General features: G+C 35.0%; 1 protein-coding gene across 1 annotated transcript; it reads left to right on the top strand.

Annotated features, from left to right (window-relative positions):
- The first annotated feature begins 11,650 nt into the window (after positions 1-11,650).
- On the top strand, positions 11,651-20,138 carry LOC123668758 (thioredoxin domain-containing protein 3 homolog). The gene is made up of 10 exons (XM_045602455.1): positions 11,651-11,798; positions 12,388-12,491; positions 12,613-12,684; positions 13,704-13,853; positions 14,759-14,957; positions 16,820-16,990; positions 17,679-17,836; positions 18,389-18,609; positions 19,037-19,262; positions 19,738-20,138. Exons 1-10 carry the CDS (start codon positions 11,651-11,653, stop codon positions 19,936-19,938), a joined length of 1,650 nt encoding a protein of 549 aa, XP_045458411.1. The 3' UTR covers positions 19,939-20,138.
- The last annotated feature ends 132 nt before the right edge of the window (positions 20,139-20,270 follow it).

Genomic DNA, 20,270 nt, shown 5'->3' with positions numbered 1-20,270 from the left:
TAAATCACCATGGTGTGAGCAGTGAGAGATATTCTGTCTCTTAAGTCTGCGTTAGATACTTATATAGTTTAATTTTAACTATACAAATAAATGAAATTGGAGTGTCTGTTATAATATTAAAATAAACGCTTTTTTACTAAATGCGTATGGATGTAAACACGGTACATATACAAAAATAACATGTTTGCAAATTTGTGTCTGTTTGTCTGTCTGTCTGTTCCGGCTAATCTCTTTCACTGGCAGATAGCTGATGAAATAATGAGTAACTGAGCTACTTTTATTTAAGAAATTTATTTAATTTTATAACTCTACGAACCGATTAAAAACTTTATTGTTAAATTTCACGTGGATGAAATCGCGGGCACAGCAAGTCTATAAATAAATTTAGAATTTCTTTTAGAAAGAAGAATAATTTCTTTTAGATAAATTGTGCCTTTAATGGCTAAAGCATATAATGACAAATATAAAGATTTTATAACGGCTGCTTTATAGTTCCCAAAACTACTGGGTTTCTTGCTAATTCCTCTAAAGCTTAAAACATACCTATATTTCAAATCGGTGGAAGCTTTACATCAACTTTAATTAATTAATTACTTGATGGTATAAACTCTGTAAAATGATGGTTTAAAAGTGTTATGAAAAATAAACTCAATCCATACGTAATATAACTCTTATAGATAAGAGTATCATCTAATCTATATTAATATTATAAAGAAGTAAAGTTTATAACTTTGTTTGTATGTAGGGCGTAATCTTCACAAATACTGATCCGATCATGAAAATTCTTTCACTAACAGAAAGCTACACTATTCAGGAGTGACATAGGCTATATTTTATTGTAATTGAACAAAAAATTCAGTAAATAAGAAAAAAATTAAAATATAATATCAAAATGGTAAATAAACTAGCGCCATCTATCGCTATTAGAAAACAATTTATTAGTCTCGACGTTATTAATTTAGTCTTATTTTAGTCTATCGACGACGTTTTCTCGATTTTTGATAGATGGCGTTGGAGCAACATATTATTTATTTAAGTGCTATAAAATTTGTTCTTTAAAGTATGTTATTTGGTTAATATAATAATGATTAACGCCCAACGAAGAGGGCACGGGTCGGCTAGTTTATAAATAAAGCGAAGTCACGGTAAATGACTTGTTGTATCTTTGTACATCTTAAGGATAAACAAATAAATAAACACATGTTAATAATTACTATTTACCAACTTTACATAAAGGAGACGAACCGCCCGGGGGTTGAAACATTCTCTTTGACATTTAATGATAAGAAAACACATCACCGAATGTTTATTTGTCTTTTATTTGGAGTATATCTCCTAAAATATCTTTCACGTGACTAATGGATTACTTTGTAAATACATTTCAACTTTCAGGTTAAAAATTAAGTTTTGAAATTATACATAAAGTTATGTGTACCTAGATTTGTCATTATTCAAATGACCTGGGGTAGAGTATAAAACATTTCAAAGTACAAAAAATTGAGAAAAAAAACAATAATATATTTTTTAAAATTCCATATAACCAGATAGCCTTTTTTAAGCTTTTTTTTTTAATATTTTCAATGTAAAATCTGACCTGTTACAGTATTGTTATAAATATAAATACTCTTTTTATTTCGCGTAAAACCAATGTTCTACAGTCACTACTTTGCTCTTACCACGCGGTTCAAGTCTCCTATAAACCTAATTGCTTTATGTTCTAAGTTTCATTCTACAAAGGATGAATTGTAAGCTAAATATGTTCGAAGCATAACGAAGATATAATTATATTATGTAAATGTAAAGGTATGAAGTTACTAGCTTTGTTAGTTCGTTACTAAATAGTTAAATTAACACAATCTTGGAGCAACATTTAATTAATCAAACAGATTGAACTTCAGCGTATAACTGTCTGCGTCAAACCGATCTCAACTTAGTATGCGGTTTACATACGCAGGGCTGTCAAAAATAGCAATTTAAATAAAAAAATAATAACCTCTATTACTAACCTTGACCATTTCTTTATATTTTTTATTTAAAATTTTACATATTCATTCGGGTTCAATTTTTATACTGAATTGGCGTAGTAGTCATAGTAACTGATTTTTACGTTATCAATCACGGGTTCGACGCAACACACGAAAAATGTTTTCAAAGGCTAATTACATATTAATCGTAAAATGGGTATTGGCGTTTGTATTGTGTATTTCTCCGGATCTCAACGCAGGATTGCCATCTTACTGATAGCCCTTGAGATTACTCAAAGGGTTCCCTATCTTACTGGGAGCCGTTGAGTGTGACATTTATTGATAAATAACACAGCCCTACATTAGTGTTCGAACGTTGTCACGTAAGTCCGCGCCGAGGCACTTGTTTGTGACTTGTTTGTGATCGCACAATATTTGTTGTGTACTCCTTGATAGCTGTATCGAGTCGGGCAATGAGCGAAGCTCTCGATGTGTTTGTGAACCGCAAACATTGATACAGCTACCGAAATGTGTGCACTCTTGATGATGTTGACGCGGTTTACATATACTATATTAGAGTGCCACAATAAATAAGCTTTGTTGTATACAACATTTACAACACAACAACAAGAACACAACAAATAAAGATTTTATTATTACTTTATACAATTAGGGCGGTAATCAAGCGTACAGTCCGCTTGCCAGCTGAAAGCCTGCAACAACAGGAACGTCACAAGTGCATTGCTAACCTTACCTTTGTTGTTAACATAGTACGTCGTCAGGAGTTCTAGCGTTACTCTCCACTGGAACGTAACGCTAGTTGAAAGAAGTATTATTTAACTGTGAAGATCTTTCACATTGAGACACTTTACCAGTCGGGCTGTTCCCGATTGAGAGCAAATGAGAATTATAGTAATAAAATATCAGGTAGCCTTGGACTAGTCTACAATAAATTCATAGACTATGGTTTTCCAATTTATAACATTTAAATCCCGCATTAATAACTTGTTAACCGTGGCATAAATAATGAATGAAAAATTCACCCAAAACCTTGAACAAAAGCGAATCAGAACGAAAATAGACACACGCTAAATTTTCTAGGCATTCCATCAGTTCATGAAGTTAAAGTTACTACAGAATAATTTATGTTGAGGCCAGTGAGATGGCATGCGAAGATGACATTACTAAACTTCTGAACTACAAAAAAAAAGTAATAATTCCTAAAGAAATATGTCACGCAAATATCTTTGACGGATTCATTATATTTTAATTTTCGAATCGATTTTCTTTTCTTTTTTTTCGTTTTATGACTGATGTTAATGTCGCGAAAACTGGAGTTCTAAAGTCTAATATTAAATTAGTGGCAGAAGCACGTCACAGCAGTTTTGTATATACAAGTATATTTGCTCTAGTATTGAGCATATACTAGCTATTGTGTAACCTTTTAATGTCAAAGATTTAAATCAATTTTTGGTTAATGTCACATTAATTTTGGACGGAGGTCTGTTCTTCTATATTGAAGACAAGCTGTACTAAAGATTTGTTTTCGATTAGTAATCTTGTTTGTTATCCCTGCTATCAAGAAAATAATACTAACTCGTAGTATTAGACACCAATCACGCTAAGATACATTGAAATCCATTCAGTATTTCCGGCGTCATGAGTGGCCAATAAATATGGACAGACCGACAAATGACAGAAAAGGCGACAGACAAAAACTAAAAATAAGCTAAAAATTTAAGCTTTAGTATAGACACAATACCTTTCACACGAATATAAGATCTACTTAAAATGTGAGTTAGAAATCTAAAAGGTGAAATCTCAATGGTGCCAGCCGACCCTCAAAGACCAACAGTTCAACAATGCCCTGGCAGCATAACGTGACTTTTAGCTTAGGTTCGATTTAGCTTTACAATCCCGACTTAAAAACTTTGGACAGTCCGCATTCGCTTAGACGTAGAAACGCGCACCTGTGATTAGTTAACAAAATTTCAAAGTTACAAATTGTAAAATAGCGCCATCTAGATTAACTACAGACAAACATTGAAGGTAGCACGCGAATAAGCTTCACGGGGAACGGAAAAGCGGCTCGACACAAATGTAACTACCATCTCACAGATGGCGCTAGTCATTCTTTCAGAGAACAGGTCGGGATGACCTTTGTTTTAACTTTCACTACGGGTATATTCTTGTATTTTCTTTACAATAACAACCATTTGATCTCCCACAGCTGGTCAATGGCACCTCCTATGAAGGATAAGGATCGGAGTTTTAACTTACGACGCCTGTATGGAATTGGTCGTCTGCGTTAGTGGGTGCTCGCTTGCGGTAGTATTTAAACTCAATATTAAATATTAATACAATTTAATGAATAAGTAAGAATAAGGTACATAAATAATGTGTGTTTGTACAATCGTCAACGAGAATGAAGTGAGCGGGTCGCCGCAGCGGGCGCGCCCGATGCATCGGTCGACGTATGCAAATGTGTGTGTGACACACACTTGCAAGGCGTTAACAAGTTGCCGCCCCAGGAACGAAGTTCTGCTGATCCATTAGTGGCAGCGGGCATAGTCTGTTGAAGGCACGTCGTACAGATCCCGAAGTGGTAATCACGTCTGCTACTCGAGCCACTCCGTCAGAACCGGGATAAATATGTGTCACTCGTCCCAGACGCCACTGATTAGGAGGCAGCCGGTCATCCTTGATCAGCACCATCTCGCCAAGGTTCAGTTGTCCGCCTTTTCTTTGCCATTTTTGCCTCTTCTGTAGTTCTGTTATATATTCCATATAAAAACGATTCCAGAAATGAGTCTTCAGTTTCTGCATTCTCATATAACGTGAGAGTGTATGTAGTGCAGCGGTTTCTTTGACCTCAGGATTCGGGAGTGACGTAAATGTTCGTCCAATTAAAAAATGAGATGGAGTAAGAGCAATAAGATCAGATGGATCTAACGACATCGGAGTAAGAGGTCTTGAGTTTAAGATGGCCTCGATATGTATGAGGACTGTGTTCATTTCTTCATAAGTTAAATTAGCTAAAGACACTACTCGCTTTAGGTGGTGTTTGACAGACTTTACGGAACCCTCGGCTAATCCATTAAAATGGGGGCTATACGCTGGGTAAAATTTAAAATTGATTGAAGAGTCTGCAGCCTTAGAAGCTATACAATCAGAACTTTGTTTAAGGAATTTTGCGAGCTCATTGCAGGCACCTACAAAATTCGTACCATTGTCCGAAAAGATGTTGGCGGGCTTACCCCTACGGGCTATAAAACGATTAAGTGCGGCTAAAAAACTGTCACTAGTTAGGTCGGTGACAAGTTCTATATGTACTGCTTTTATCGCCAAACATATAAAAATACACAAATATGATTTTATTAGTTTGCTACCTCTTCCTTTTCTATTCAAAATCATAACTGGCCCGGCGTAATCTACGGCTGTGTTAATAAACGGGAATTCAGTGTATAAGCGCTGAGCAGGGAGATTACCCATAATTGGTTGTGCAGTTTTGCCAGAAAAACGACAGCATTTTATACAATTACGAACTGTTTTTTTTGCAAGGTTTCTGCCACCTATAATCCAAAATTGTTGTCTTACTAAAGCTAATAACAGTTGCGGTCCAGCATGCAAAAAGGCTATGTGATAATATTCAAATATTAAGTTTGCGATTTTGTGTGATGAGTGGAGCAATATGGGATGTTTAGTTTCATAACTATAGAAGGAATTTAATAGTCTACCTCCTACTCGCAATAAGTTGTCATTGTAGTCATAAAATGGATTTAAATTAAGTAATTTGTTTTTTGCAGGTAACTCTTTTTTATTTTTTAATAATATATATTCTTTAAGAAAATCCTCTTGTTGAGCAAATCTACATAATGATTTTAATGCTGATTTTAGTTCATGAACCTTTAAATACCCACTAAGTTTATTATTTGGATTGTGACAGTTGTGTATAAATCGTTGAGCAAAGGCTATGATTCTTTGTAACTTTCCCAACTTTGAAAAACGTTTAATAAAGTCTGAATGAAAGGTGAAATGATCATTTTGTTTTGATGTTAAATGACATTGTACTTTGAGCTCGGGTAAATTTAGAATTTTAAAACCGGTTGGTTGAGCAGGCCACTCTGACTGATTCTGAGAAAGAAATAATGGGCCTGACCACCATAACGAACATTTTGCCAATTGCTTTGCATCTGCACCACGTGACCCAATGTCAGCTGAGTTCAAATGCGTTGGTACATAGCGCCACATGGACACTTCTGAATTGTCAAGAATTTCCTGAACTCTATTGAAAACGAATGGTTTTAGTAAATGACTTTTTTCAGATTTTATCCAGCCAAGAACAATAGTGGAATCACACCAGTAAGTATAACTTTTTATATTTAATCTTAATGAACATTTTACCTTTTCAGCTAACCTTGCGGCGAGCAGCGCACCACACAATTCTAGTCGCGGGACCGTTGCAGGTTTTATTGGAGCTACTCGACTTTTTGCAGTTAACAAGTTAGTTGTTGCCTGGCCCTTAACAGGGATAGATTTAATATAAACACATGCTGAATATGCTTGCGTTGATGCGTCGCTAAAGGCATGAATTTCGACCTCAAATAGAGAGCAATCAGTTAATACGAATCTTGGAATTTTAATGCTATTTATGTAAGTTAAAGAATTAACAAATTTGTGGTAATAAATTTATGTAAGTATCATTTTTCGGACATGTATTCTCTGTCATGTGACCTAAGCTTATATTCTTTAATGAATTCACAATATTTCATTTTAAATAAAGAATCTTTTGAAAATCGGCGCTCTAAACACAGAAATCTAGATAATGCTTGTTGATAAGAATCACCAAGTTTGTCGGGAGATTCACTTAAAGGAATCGTCACAACAAAACGTCCGTCAGAATCGTAAGTATAGGTCTATCTATCTATCTATCTATAAACTGTTGCTAACATTCTTGTTCTTCTTTAGATATATGCTTACGTATTGACACTGCTTCAAATTCAAAAAATTGATTTAATTGTTTATCAATGTTTTGATCAGATGATATGATAGCATGATTGCAATGGACTGTATTTGAATAACATTGTGTTTGTGCAAGACCGGAGATTAACCAACCAAACTTGGTTTCACTTAACGTCGGCTTGTTTTTTCCTAATGAAATGTTATTGGAGCAAAGCACACTCCAGAATACATCTGCCCCAAGAAGCATATCTACTTGAGATGGGTAAAAATATGTGGGGTCGGCTAAAGTAATCCCCTTTGGAATTATTATTGATTTACAATCAACTTGCGTAATAGGTAATAATTGTGTGATACGTGGTACTACAAAACATTTAATTTCCTCTTTGTACGTGGAATTAAGCGATGATATAATAACGTTACATTGTTTGGATAAGCATGAAGTTTGACAGTTCAACCCTTCAACTAATGACGAGATCGAAGTGGTTGGTAAGTTAAGTTTATCACATAAGTTTTTTGTAATAAAACTCGACGTGCTGCCGTTATCTAACAATGCGCGTATAGTATGTTTTTTACCACTATAGTCAGTAACTTCGATCAAAGCTGTTGACAACAACACACAGTTTTTATCGATAGCTGACAAGGCTACATTATCATGTAAAATTTGATTAAGTTTTTGAGTTTCAGGTGGGCTGTGCGGCGACGGCGGCATCGACTGCAGCACTGAAGAAGACATCGACGGTGGGACTATATTCGGCGGCGGCGCGGACGGCGACGCAGAGCAAAGAACTATATTATTATGTGCAGTGATCGATTCACTTGGTGTGTGTGATTCATGTGTATGTAATAAGCTGTTTATTGGCTTATTACATACTCGACAAGGCCCTATTTTACAGGTATTTCTGGTATGACCTTGACGTAGGCAGTTCAAGCACAATTTAAGAGATTTCGCTTTTGACATTCGGTTCTCTAACGAAAAAGACCTAAACTTTAAACAACGATATATAGCGTGATTATGTTTACATAACGGACAAACATACGGTTTATTTATATGTGAGGTGTTGGGGTTGGAGGTCACTACTAATGATTTTTGACGATTATTATAAGTGACGTCACTGTGTCTACGTTTCGTGTGAGTGTCCTCCATGGTCTCCAACAGATCAGCTTGATTTTTTAGGAAAGTAATCATATTCTTAAGTGTCGGCAAATCCTTCAACGTGTTACGGTAAGTTTCCCATTCACGGCTTGTGACAGGGTCTAACTTCGTAGAAATAATATACACGATTAGTGCGTCCCAGTGTTCAGTAGGCAATTTCAAAGTTTTCAAAGCTCTAAGATTTTTATTTACGATGTCAATAATGTTACGTAACGCTTTAGAAGACTCTTTAGCTATTGATTCAATATTAAAAATCGATTGAATATGATTTGTAACAAGAAGTCGTGTGTTATTATATCGATCACACAAAAGATCCCATGCTACGTCATAATTAGCAGCTGAGAAGTCGAGCGAACGTATAACTAATGCTGCACTGTCTTTTAAAGTCGCGCGCAAATAATGAAATTTATGTATTTTAGGAATGGAGTTATCATTGTGCACAAGAGAAATAAATGTATCACGAAATTCAAGCCAGTCATGATTTTGACCCGAAAAGGTAGGTATAGGTATAGTAGGTAATTTAAGTTTTGGCCCACCTCCATGCACAGTACTAGAACCTGGCATCGAACCGGAACCGGTGGCGCCGGGCTGTTCGTGCCGCGCCAACAACTCTCGGGCAAGCGCGATGCTCTGGAAGTACTGGGACTCAAAATTCTCACGTTCTGTGAATTGGTCCTCTGGAATTTCAGATACATTTTCAAGGTTAGATTGAACATCATCATATTCTGAGTAAAGTTCTTCTATTTTAGTAAGGCGAATGTTGAGCTCGTTAATTAAAAGTGATGTTATCGTATCTGAGTTTTTAAATAAATCTAAATAATTTTTAAAAAGAGTAAGCTTAGCCTTAAATGTTGCACGCCTTTTTACTAAAGTTTTAGGGTCCATTATGAGTTATATGATATGTATTATGTACTTACGAAATCAGTATAAACTGTAAATAAAATAAGTAGAATTTAGGCGTAACTAATTAAAGAAAATATAGAAAAATACTTAAAAGCAATAATGAAGAGAAGCGAGGGTTCAGTAAATGTGCGCAGCTAGGTAAAAAAGCTAAGCGTGCGATGCGAGTAGCCGACAGCGCGTTCGGCTGATGCAATACCGGTCAGCAACCAATTCCGCACAGCAAGTGGGTAGGTAGCGGCAGTAAGCGGTCATGCGTCACAATCGCGATCGACTGAAATGCGTAATAGCAATAATTACCCACTATTCATAAAACACAATCCACACACAAAACGATTAATCCAAATCCAAACCTCTGAAATAGACAAGATGTATATTAATATAATAAATAGATAATTAAATGCAATTTATTTGCATTAAAATAATTCTTTTTATCTTAATATTTTAAATTTGAAGTAAAATGAATAAATACTATGAAGCAGTAGCTACTTTATAATAGGTAATAAATAGGTAGGTTTATTTCTATGACTATATAAATTATTTTTTATGTTTGCTCATCCCCAAAGGGTAAGAAACGTGACGATTAATACCTTAAGTATCTACTGGTGTAGATTTAAATAATTCGGAAATTAAATGAATAAGAACTTTTGATTAAATAAGTGATTTAAAAAATATATGAAATAATAGTTATTAATAGGGAAATAATTGGAACGAACTTACAATAACGCCACCCGATATCCTTACTATATTATGCACTTCAAATTTCAAGGTAGGTGCAAGGTCGTATCCAATCCAGCATAGGTAACTTTCCGTTGCGAACACGCCACGTCGATTCGCTCGTTTCCTTTATTCCAAATCTTTATGAATATGCACTGATTTTTTCTTTAAAGCTTCGGCTCGATGAACCAAAATGTATGGAATTGGTCGTCTGCGTTAGTGGGTGCTCGCTTGCGGTAGTATTTAAACTCAATATTAAATATTAATACAATTTAATGAATAAGTAAGAATAAGGTACATAAATAATGTGTGTTTGTACAATCGTCAACGAGAATGAAGTGAGCGGGTCGCCGCAGCGGGCGCGCCCGATGCATCGGTCGACGTATGCAAATGTGTGTGTGACACACACTTGCAAGGCGTTAACAACGCCATTTAGTAAAATTTATATATATATATATATATATATATATATATATATATATATATATATATATATATATGTATATATGTATATATATGTATATATGTATATATATATATATATATAAAAACGGTCACCAACCCGCCTGCCCAGCGTGGTGACTATAGGCAAAGCACAGGAGTTCACGCCATTTTTGGCATTTCCTGATCCTAAAACCAAAGTTGTGCCGTACCACAAACTATAATTAATTTTGTTCATCTTGGCCTTCGGGGCTATTGGTGATTGATATCTTACACCTTCGAGTCGAAGTACCAAGAAATTTGATGTTTAGAGCTGTTTATACATAACGTCCTTATCGTAGATGGAGAAAGAGGCCTATGCCCAGCAATGGGATGTTACAGGCTGAATCGTAATCGACACATACCATATTGATAATTCCTTCTAAATGGACAAATAAGGTACTTTTCCTTCATTCAAACTTGATAAAAGTATTCGTATAAATTGCAAAATATTCTGGTACAATAAGTCTTTCTGATGCAAACTTGAGACCAATCTATTTCTTATCACAAAAAAAATATATCAAAAATATTTTACTACAATAATAAGTCAGTCACAGCTGGAGTTTTTCTGATGCAAACTTGAAACCAGATCTATTTATTATCACAAACAATGATCGTGGAAACATTTCAGTTTGTAGGAAACCAATAAAACAGCCATTTACCTTGCCATGATAAATTTTATTTCTAGTCATGCAAGCTCGTGCAGAGTTAGAAAACAGCTAGATAGCGCATTAACTATGAAACGGTTAGGAACAAATATTCTTAGGAAATAAGGGATATAAGAGGATGAAAGGAAAATTATAAGTATAATGAAGTTGTTTGAAAGAATGTATTTAATTTACTGTCTTGAATTAAAAACCGTCGAATACCGCATCCTTATTTAACTTACTTCCTCCTTCTCCTAGCCATTACCTGTATCTAACTTTTAACCGTCTTCAAAATCATGAATAAACTTTTTAAAGATGAATATAGAAATGTTACTATTGTTACTTGTTCATCTCGTAATGTGTCCATAGTTAAGCTGACTTGAGCACATTTCAAATTGTAAATTATTTGTAACCGAACCACAGTAACTTCGTTTAAATGTAAAGCAATTGTACAAATAACTAAGGATTAAATAAAATGGGGTAAATTTTGACTACCAGCTCTCTTATTCTCAACAAGTAACGCAGCTCCTTCACAGTAATTATTATGACAACCTTGATTTTTTAAGAATGTAATAGCCTAATCGAGTCCACCACTATCGATTTGTAATCAATCCTATACACACAGATATTTCACCACAATCAAAATGGATCCAGCTTATTTGACTACAAATTACAATTCTTACTTCGAAAATTTTTTCTAAATTTTCCAAACTTGTAAGAATAGTTTTAGGATTTTGAAGGCGTTTCTCTGATTTTCCAATCCTACTCCACAATGCCACCTCTACCCCTAACTACCCCAACCCCACACGTGAGCGGCACTCGCCGGTATGTCTATAACGAACGCGGTCGCGAACGCCGCCGCCGCCGCCGCCGCTGCTGCCGGGACAGGCAAGAAAGCGGCTCAGGTCCAGTTACAGGCTGAACTTAACAATGATGATGATTGGAACAAGTTCATACAGCGAGATGGATTACTTGGTAAGACTATGCATTATTCCTTCAATTTTAAAAATCATGATATTATGGTCAAGTGAACTTTTATTCTTTTGATTCCTCTGTAACCAGTTATTTTGGCAATACTAAATGTGTAAAATTTGGGCAGAAGACCTAAAAGTTTTTTTCAATGATAACTTTTCTGATGATATTAGTTGTTGGTCACTGTCCCAATATTTTGAAATTATTGCCCCATTGGTAAAGGATACACTGGACCTAAACGGACATTTATTATATTGACCAAATGATAAATATCCTTTTTGACCTTGAAAACAACAACAACAACTGCTCTGGTGAAGTGGTGAGTGTAGTCGCCTAAATTCACAAATCGTGCCTTAGAAAGTCGGTCCCGGTTGTTATCATAAATACGTCAGCGATTGTTACTCATAGTAAGTAACATAGCGATCAACCCACAGTGGAACAGCATGGTAGATTAAGCTCTAATCCTTCTCCTACATGAAGAAAGAGGCCTATGCCCAGCAGTGGGATGTTACAGGCTAAATCGTGATCATGACCGACCGTGAAAATTTCAAACCATGTCAAAATTGGTTTTTATAATATGTGAAATTTCCAGTGGTGGATGTATACACCGAGTGGTGCGGACCGTGCATTGGAATGGTGGGGAACCTGAAGAAGATCAAGGTGGAGATCGGAGGCGACAACCTGCATCTGGCAGTAGTGAGCAACAATACCATAATTTACCATTATCTGTATACTCATAATCCAATTGCTTTTCAAAGGCTATTCTTTAGACAGTTTAGTATTATAGTACAAAATTATAACTATTTTTTTAATCTAGGCGAAAGCAGACACCATCGAATGTTTGAAGAGATTCAGAAATCGTAGTGAACCAACTTGGATGTTTCTTGCGGTGAGAATATTAAAATATTTAAGTATCACAATTTATCGATTTTATTACGATAAAATAGTTTATCTAGCAAGGCTTAAAAACATGATTACATAGTTTCCAATAACGATTAACAAATATTTTGAATCAACAGCTGAATCAAATATTAGGTGACATTCTTATAGATATAATTATACCATTGCGGAAAGAATAAATTAGCATAGCATTTAAACACATTAAAAAACAATTATTCCGCTAGAATTAACAAAACAAAACCTTCAAAGTAATATCATTAGAATTAAACTTTTACACCATTCAACCGTGGAACTTTAACATTTCGAAGTATATAGGCTTAATAAAAATAAACTTTATTTACGAAACGAATAAGAATTGATTTAAATCAGCAGTATAATATAATAGAAAATTTAATGTGGACGTGTGTGTCAAAACACATGGATAGATACTTGTACTGAGGAATGGCACGGACATGGACGGTATCGACCAAACCACCTTGTAAAAATTACATAAAAATGGTTTATACGCTCATATCATATCTACCTATGTCTCTTTCAAAGAATTCATAGACTAGACTCGTATAAGCATTTCAATTAACTTCTTAAACAATCGTTTAAGCGTTACAATTGAAAACAATCAAACATGTTCGAAATTTAAAGGTTCATAAATAAATGTATCTACAAACGAAAAAAAAACCGACGTTAATTTACATTGAATAGTATTGAAATCAGAAATCAAATACGTATTAATACTTACTTTTTAATTTATCTCTATAATTATCAAAAATAATCGTTTGATCTCGATTAAACTTAATTTATTCGCATTGACATGACAAGCACCGCGAGAACCACCAGCGAATAAAAAAAGAATCATTAAAATCGTTGAACGCGGTAAGAAGTTAAGACGAAACATAGATTAAAAAAAATGCAGTGAAAATGAAAATCTCCACCTTTTTTGAAGTATCTTAAGTTTCAATCTGTGCATATGAATTCGACTTTTCTAATTACAATTTTATAATGTAAATATAGGGTGGGCAGTTAATAAACGTAGTTTTTGGCGCTGACGCACCACGTTTAGCCCGAACTATCGTCGAGGAACTCAAAAATGAGGAATTAGTAAAGAAAGGGGAAAAAGAGCGGCCTAAACGAGCGCCTCACGAACTCACTCCTCCAGAACAGGTAAGGTTTGAATTTGGTTAGAATATACCTTACCTTAAAACTTGAATAAATTTATTATAAACCCAAATATGTAACATCCTATACCTATATTTCTTATTGTTGTGGCAAGGCCTCTACTTGTATACTTGTATAGTCATATATTATTTAGGTGTCCCAAAATAAATACACGTAATCAGTCCCTATTTTATGTGCCTAGAACTAGGACCAAATATACGCATTATAATTTTACTTTTAGAGCATGTAAAATGTACAACCAATGTTTTCATCACATTGATTTTGCAACTTGTTCAGTGCAATCTTTAAGGAGTGAATTACGATATGCAATAAATTTTTAATTTTTAATTTATCATTAATTATTAACATAATTCATGAATTTCTAGTAGGTTGGTTTGATTTTGTTATAAATTAATTTAATTATGATTGTATTATAGTTGGTATGATTAATTTTTAATGTTGTATATATCTGAATTTTATTATCTTTTAATTATTTATTATTTAATTGATGATTGTATGAAATGTTTCTATTCGTACATGTTTACCAAATTATTCAATTTACTACTGTTTGAATTATTTATATTTCTGTGTGTATCGATTATTTTTGATTAATGTGTGCTTTTTAGCTTATTAATGAATTGTTTACTATTGGAAACTTTATTGGTTTATGTATTAGTTTTATATGATTTTTTTCTTTGTATTATTGTACTGTTTGTTTCCTAAATAAAATAAAATAAATAAAAAAATAAAAATAAATAAAATACCTACCATACTGAACCAGCACAAAAACTCTACAAAATACGAAATAGATGTCTGATTGAAGACACCATATTTGGGTTAGGATTGTTAAAGTTTGAGCCTGTGACGATGATTAATGAAAAATAATAAAAGATAATAATTTTGTTTACCAGGAAGTCGCATTAGCTCAAGAGAAGCTAAATGAACAACGTCGAGAGAAAGAAGCTGCGGCGGCTAAGACAGCGCGAATCGAAAGGCGGGAAGCGAGAGCCAAGCGACTTGAAATGCACTTTACAGATGTATGTCCAGCACTCATGATGCCACATGCGCAGAAAAACCTTAGAAAAGTTTCGGACGCCCTTGAACCTTATGGTACGAAAAAGTTTAATAAAATAAAAACTGTATTATTAAATGATATGTCTACGAACACGTGGTCTTCTGCCCCTAAGGTATACAAATTAATGACTAATTTTCGTTCAAATAACACATAATACATGCATTTCACACCCAGAATCAGGGCGAGAATCAAACAGACGTCCCATTATGTAGAAAGCATGGTCACTGCCAACTGCACCAACGAGCCAGTCAAATACAATGTATAATCACTATAGTAATCTATATATATACAAATGAATGTTTGTCTGTATGTCATTTATAGAATCGTAAACTATGCATTTGATCATGTCGTGATCTTCAGCAAAGTGTTATGCATGAACCCACAAAGGTTTCTGAGTTGGTAGGACCAAAAAAAACGTAATAACACGCGCAGGGCAGCTCGTAGTACAATAAAACGAGTGTGCTTTAGACCAAACGACTGAAGTAAAGCTTCTTTAGTCCATCTAACTTAGGTATATCTTCCTCTCAACTTGCAGACGATTTACAAATTTACCGTCACTTTGGACTGGCTGAGTTGCATGAGACTATCAATCTCCTTAACAAGGACGTAGCTGCAATCTACCAATGGGCCAATTCGTTTGGACTTCTTATAAATCCAGTAAAATCTCAAGCAATAATTATCGGTAGCAGCCGTTTGAGAAACCGTATTGCCTGGGAAACAGTACCTCCAGTCTTGTACTGTGGCACACCGATACCATACTGCGACAAAGTTAGAAACCTAGGCTTGATTTTGGACAAAAACTTCGTGGATAGCTCATGTCAACGAAGTCAGCCGAAGGATGCACCACACCTTCCACTCTCTTAAACGCCTCCAACACTTTCTTCCCTTTCAAACCAAAATTCTGCTTGCGCAATCCCTTCTTTTACCTATCCTCGATTATGCAGATGTGTGCTATTTAGATGTGACAAAGGAGCTACTTAATAAATTAGAGCGTCTACAAAATCTTGCGATACGCTTCATCTTTGGTTTACGTAAATACGATCACATCACCCAATTTCGCACTCAACTTAAGTGGCTCCCAATCCAACTTCGCCGTGATATGCATATCCTTTCTTTTCTCTATAACATACTCCATGACCAAAATGCTCCCTCCTACCTTCGGTCCCGTTTCCTTCTTTCTCCTACCCCAACACGATCTAGAAGGTCTTGCGTCACATCGATGCTCGAAGTCCCCAGACATAACACCAACTTCCTCCTCAATTCATTCACAATACGCGCTGCAAAACTTTGGAATCATTTACCTAGAGTGATCCAAGACAGCACTTCAATTTATGCTTTCAAGGACAGGCTAAGGAAACATCTTCTCTCCGAAGCTATGAACCTCTCATAATTGTTGTACTCTCAATATATGTATGTATGTATGTATGTATGTGTATGTATGTATATGTGTATGTATGTGTGTATGTATGTATTTATGTATGTATATGTGTATGTATGTATGTATGTATGTATGTATTTATGTATGTATTTATGTGTGTGTATATGTAGGTATGTATGTGGGTATGTATGCATGTATATGTGCATGTAACTATGTATGTATTTAAGTATATATGTATTTTTTTTATATCACTGATTTTGAATGTATATATAGCAAAATAAGTATATGGCATTTTATTATTATTTTTAACTTTTTGTTCAGTTTTTTTTTTTCACTTTATCACAAATGCACTTATGAGTCCCGCGATAACATCTTCTCTCACCACCATGGGTAGACTGGTAGAGATCTCTTACAGAGATAAGTTCGCCCTTGCCAACATTTTTTGTAAAAATGACTTGTAATTGTGATTTTTTTTAAAGTGCAATAAAGAATATATATAATAATAACATAATGTTACAGGTGTGCTAATCGCTGATAAGTGCCCCCTCGTCCTTGGCAAGCATGGAGCAAAAATACTGGCGATGGAAGATCCCGAATTCGAAAACGCTGAAGCAGCGGCTCAGCTCATTGAAAGGCCATCACTAGCGTTGTTGCTCAAGAAGTTACCAGACAGGGAAGGCAATATAATTGGCAAGTAGTTGATTGTACCTAAATTTTATTAACATCACCTTATGATGATTGAATTTAGATAATATTAACTGGCAGCGGGATAGCTGAAAAGTATAAGGTATTTTTTTTTATTTAACTCTCAAGAAGAGAGAAAAGAAAGATCCTATAATTCGTATATAAGAGCAGTTTTTTTTTTTTTGCTAATTGCCTTACTACCCTTGTTTCTCGAGTTAGGTTGAACGCTTTCAACTATTTGATGAGGTTAAGGATCATAATAATAACAACTAGCGCTACCTTAACGGAAAAGATTTCTTCAGAATAACGATCTGTTATACCTAGGTTTAATTCGCGGTTGGTGCTGACGCCGCTATTTTAATTCCTTTTAATTATTCCATTTTCCATGCGGTCGAGTCAGTTGCCGTTTACCATCCAGCGCGTCACTATATATATTTTTTTTATCCAGAAAAGGAAAGTGAGGTGTTTTTAGGGACAGTTACTGTTAGTGTTTGGACGATAAAATAAACTAAATCAATACTTGAACAAGTTGTGTGTTTATTTTAAAAAGACTACCGGAAGGTGCCGCGTAACAGATCGCAGCAAAAAAGTCAGTTATGCGAATGGTTAAAGAGCGAAGAGCGAAATTTTTTCTTTAACACGTAACATTTATAACGAAAATAATTTAAACTCCGCTTTTTAAAAAATATTCCAGAAATAGCACGTCGAGCTTTATTTGGTGAAGGCTTGGAGGATGAAGAACAATCAAAGAAAATTCCATCAGAGGAATTGAAGTTTAACGGAGTACCGGGTTTATTTGTGCCCGCAGACCGTCACCAAAGAGCTTCTGTCCTAGATCTGCTATTTCCCAAGGTAAGGTAACGTTATATAAATAAAGTAATGGTCATAATTATGTTCAATGAGTAATAATTGCCAAAACAACCTTCATTATTTGATGAAATGTTTTTAGAGTCTCGGGATCTAGAGTTGGTTTTTATTTATATTCTTGATATATCGTAATTTGTTGTATGACTTAAAAGGATAAATTAGCAAACGATTCAACTCATATGAAGTTATTACCCATAAACAATTACAGCACTGGTTGTTATTAAGGCAGTCATAGATTCTTTGCTGACCTTAATATACAGGAGAAACAGGGAGCTGAAGATGGAAATTTTGATTTGATAAGTCTACGATCTGAACAATAACTGTTTTGTTAAATTCCGCGCGGACGAAGTCGCTGGCACAGCTAATAATAAATAAATACAATATAGTTTTAAACGACCACTTATCCATACTACACAAAGCATTATCCCACCTAACTCTTTATTAATTACGAACCAATATATATTATAGTACAACAACGAACAATACATTCACATAAATATCTTAAAGAGACATTATTCTAACTGCCATCAATTCCAGCTGGTCGGTGGTTTAGTTGAACCTCCAGCGTTACCAGATCCTCCTCACATCGCGATGGTATTCGGAGCGTGGCAGCGCAGAGCAGTCTTAACCATAGCATCCACGCCTAAGTTAGCGCCCAGAATTCTACGGTACGGATTCTTTGCGGACGCGAACATTGAAGAGCCCAAGTTGCTTTGCAAAACCGTCGAAAAATATGAAGAAAGAATTGATAAAGACTAGTAAGATTGCTTTTTGATATCTAGACGCATTTCAAAATTCTTATATTCTTTTGCAGACCAAAAATTTGTTAGTATCTTTTTTACAGCCCTATTCTACAGTACAAAAAGTTTTTTCTTCACTTCAGCCTATCGCAGTCCACTGCTAAATACAGGCCTCCACAATTTCACGCCAAAAATGGCGCGAACTCATGTGTTTTGCCCATAGTCACCACGCTGGGCAGGCGGATTGGTGACCATAGGGCTGGCTTTATCGCGCCGAAAACGCTAAGTTTAAAAAATATTTAAAATAAATAAGAAAGTTAAAATTATTTTTTATTTAAAAAAATATTTTTACTTTTCCAGCTAACCTAACCTTTAGTTAAAATTATACTTACATTTTTTGCATTCTTCTACTTAATAAACTGTAACCATTTATAAATTTTTCCAGTTGTGAGACAATAGTTGTGATGATAGCCGTCGGAGTAGCTGAACCAGCGCTAGTAGATCCTAAGGACATCCCGCCCGAAGGTCCTCCAGAGGAACTAATGGCGCTGGGTCCACTGCATGTGAGCGAGGACACGGTAGTAGGGGCCGAAGAATGTGAGAGGTTCTTCCCACCAGGGTATAGTGAACCAGAGCATAAGCCGAAGCCAAAGACCAAGAAAAAGAAGAAGGTAAGCACTATAACCAACATATTTATAAGATCTTTCTTTCAAAATTGTTTTTGGATAGTAAAAATATCAACGATCCAAGTGATTGGTAATTTCAATGGTAATATTATGAATGGTAAATATTGATTGGAGTTAAATTACAGTACAGGTAGTGTAAGTTTGTATTTTTTTTTTATACAATGATAGGCTTGCGTTTGACCACTATTTCACCTGATGATAAGTGAAAATGCGGTCTAAGATGGAGCACGCTTACCTAGTAGTAACCTGTTCACTCGCGACTTAAAGATCCCCAGGTTATAATTTTCTGGAAACACAGACGCTGGTAGAGAGCTGTATATTTTCAATTGGAAAGTCGATAAGCTAATTTTTGTTGAAGGAATTAAATTACAAACGACCAACAAAACCAAATCATGGGGTGATCAAATATTAAAGATTAACATCAACAAAACAATACATAAAATATGTCCTAATATTTCAGAAGCGTCATGAAACTAAAGAGGATACAATGGACGAGAGCAGTGAAGCGCCTAACGATAACATCGAGGAGGCCGGCGGAGACGCGTCTGCGGACGGGGAGGGAGAGGGAGACGGGGAGTTAGAGGGAGACGGGGAGGATGAGGGAGATGAGGAAGACAAGCTTATTGATAAGGCTACTTCTCCACCTCCCATTGCAACATAGATGACATTAAAAAAATTAGCTAAAAGCGATATTCATTATTGTGTTAGAATTGGATATGTCATATTTCAGAAAGTCACATAGTGCTGTATAAATTCGTTTCATATAATTTCATATGACACACACGCAAAATAACAGCTAATACATGCATATGTATGAATTAATTAATTAATTTACTGTGGTTGTACGTGTGTATGAGTTTATACGTATAATAATTATTATTATTATTATACATGTGTTTATAACCATAACCTATTGCTTTGTTAAGTACTGCTTTCTAACAAGAATTTTGTTATTCACTTTTACTTTTTATTTATTAAGCTTATTACATACAA

This window comes from Melitaea cinxia, chromosome 3, assembly GCF_905220565.1.
Source record: "Melitaea cinxia chromosome 3, ilMelCinx1.1, whole genome shotgun sequence".
Classification (NCBI taxonomy): Eukaryota; Metazoa; Arthropoda; class Insecta; order Lepidoptera; family Nymphalidae; genus Melitaea; species Melitaea cinxia.
Note: the sequence above shows the minus strand (reverse complement) of the source record. Positions and strands in the feature narration are given on the sequence as shown.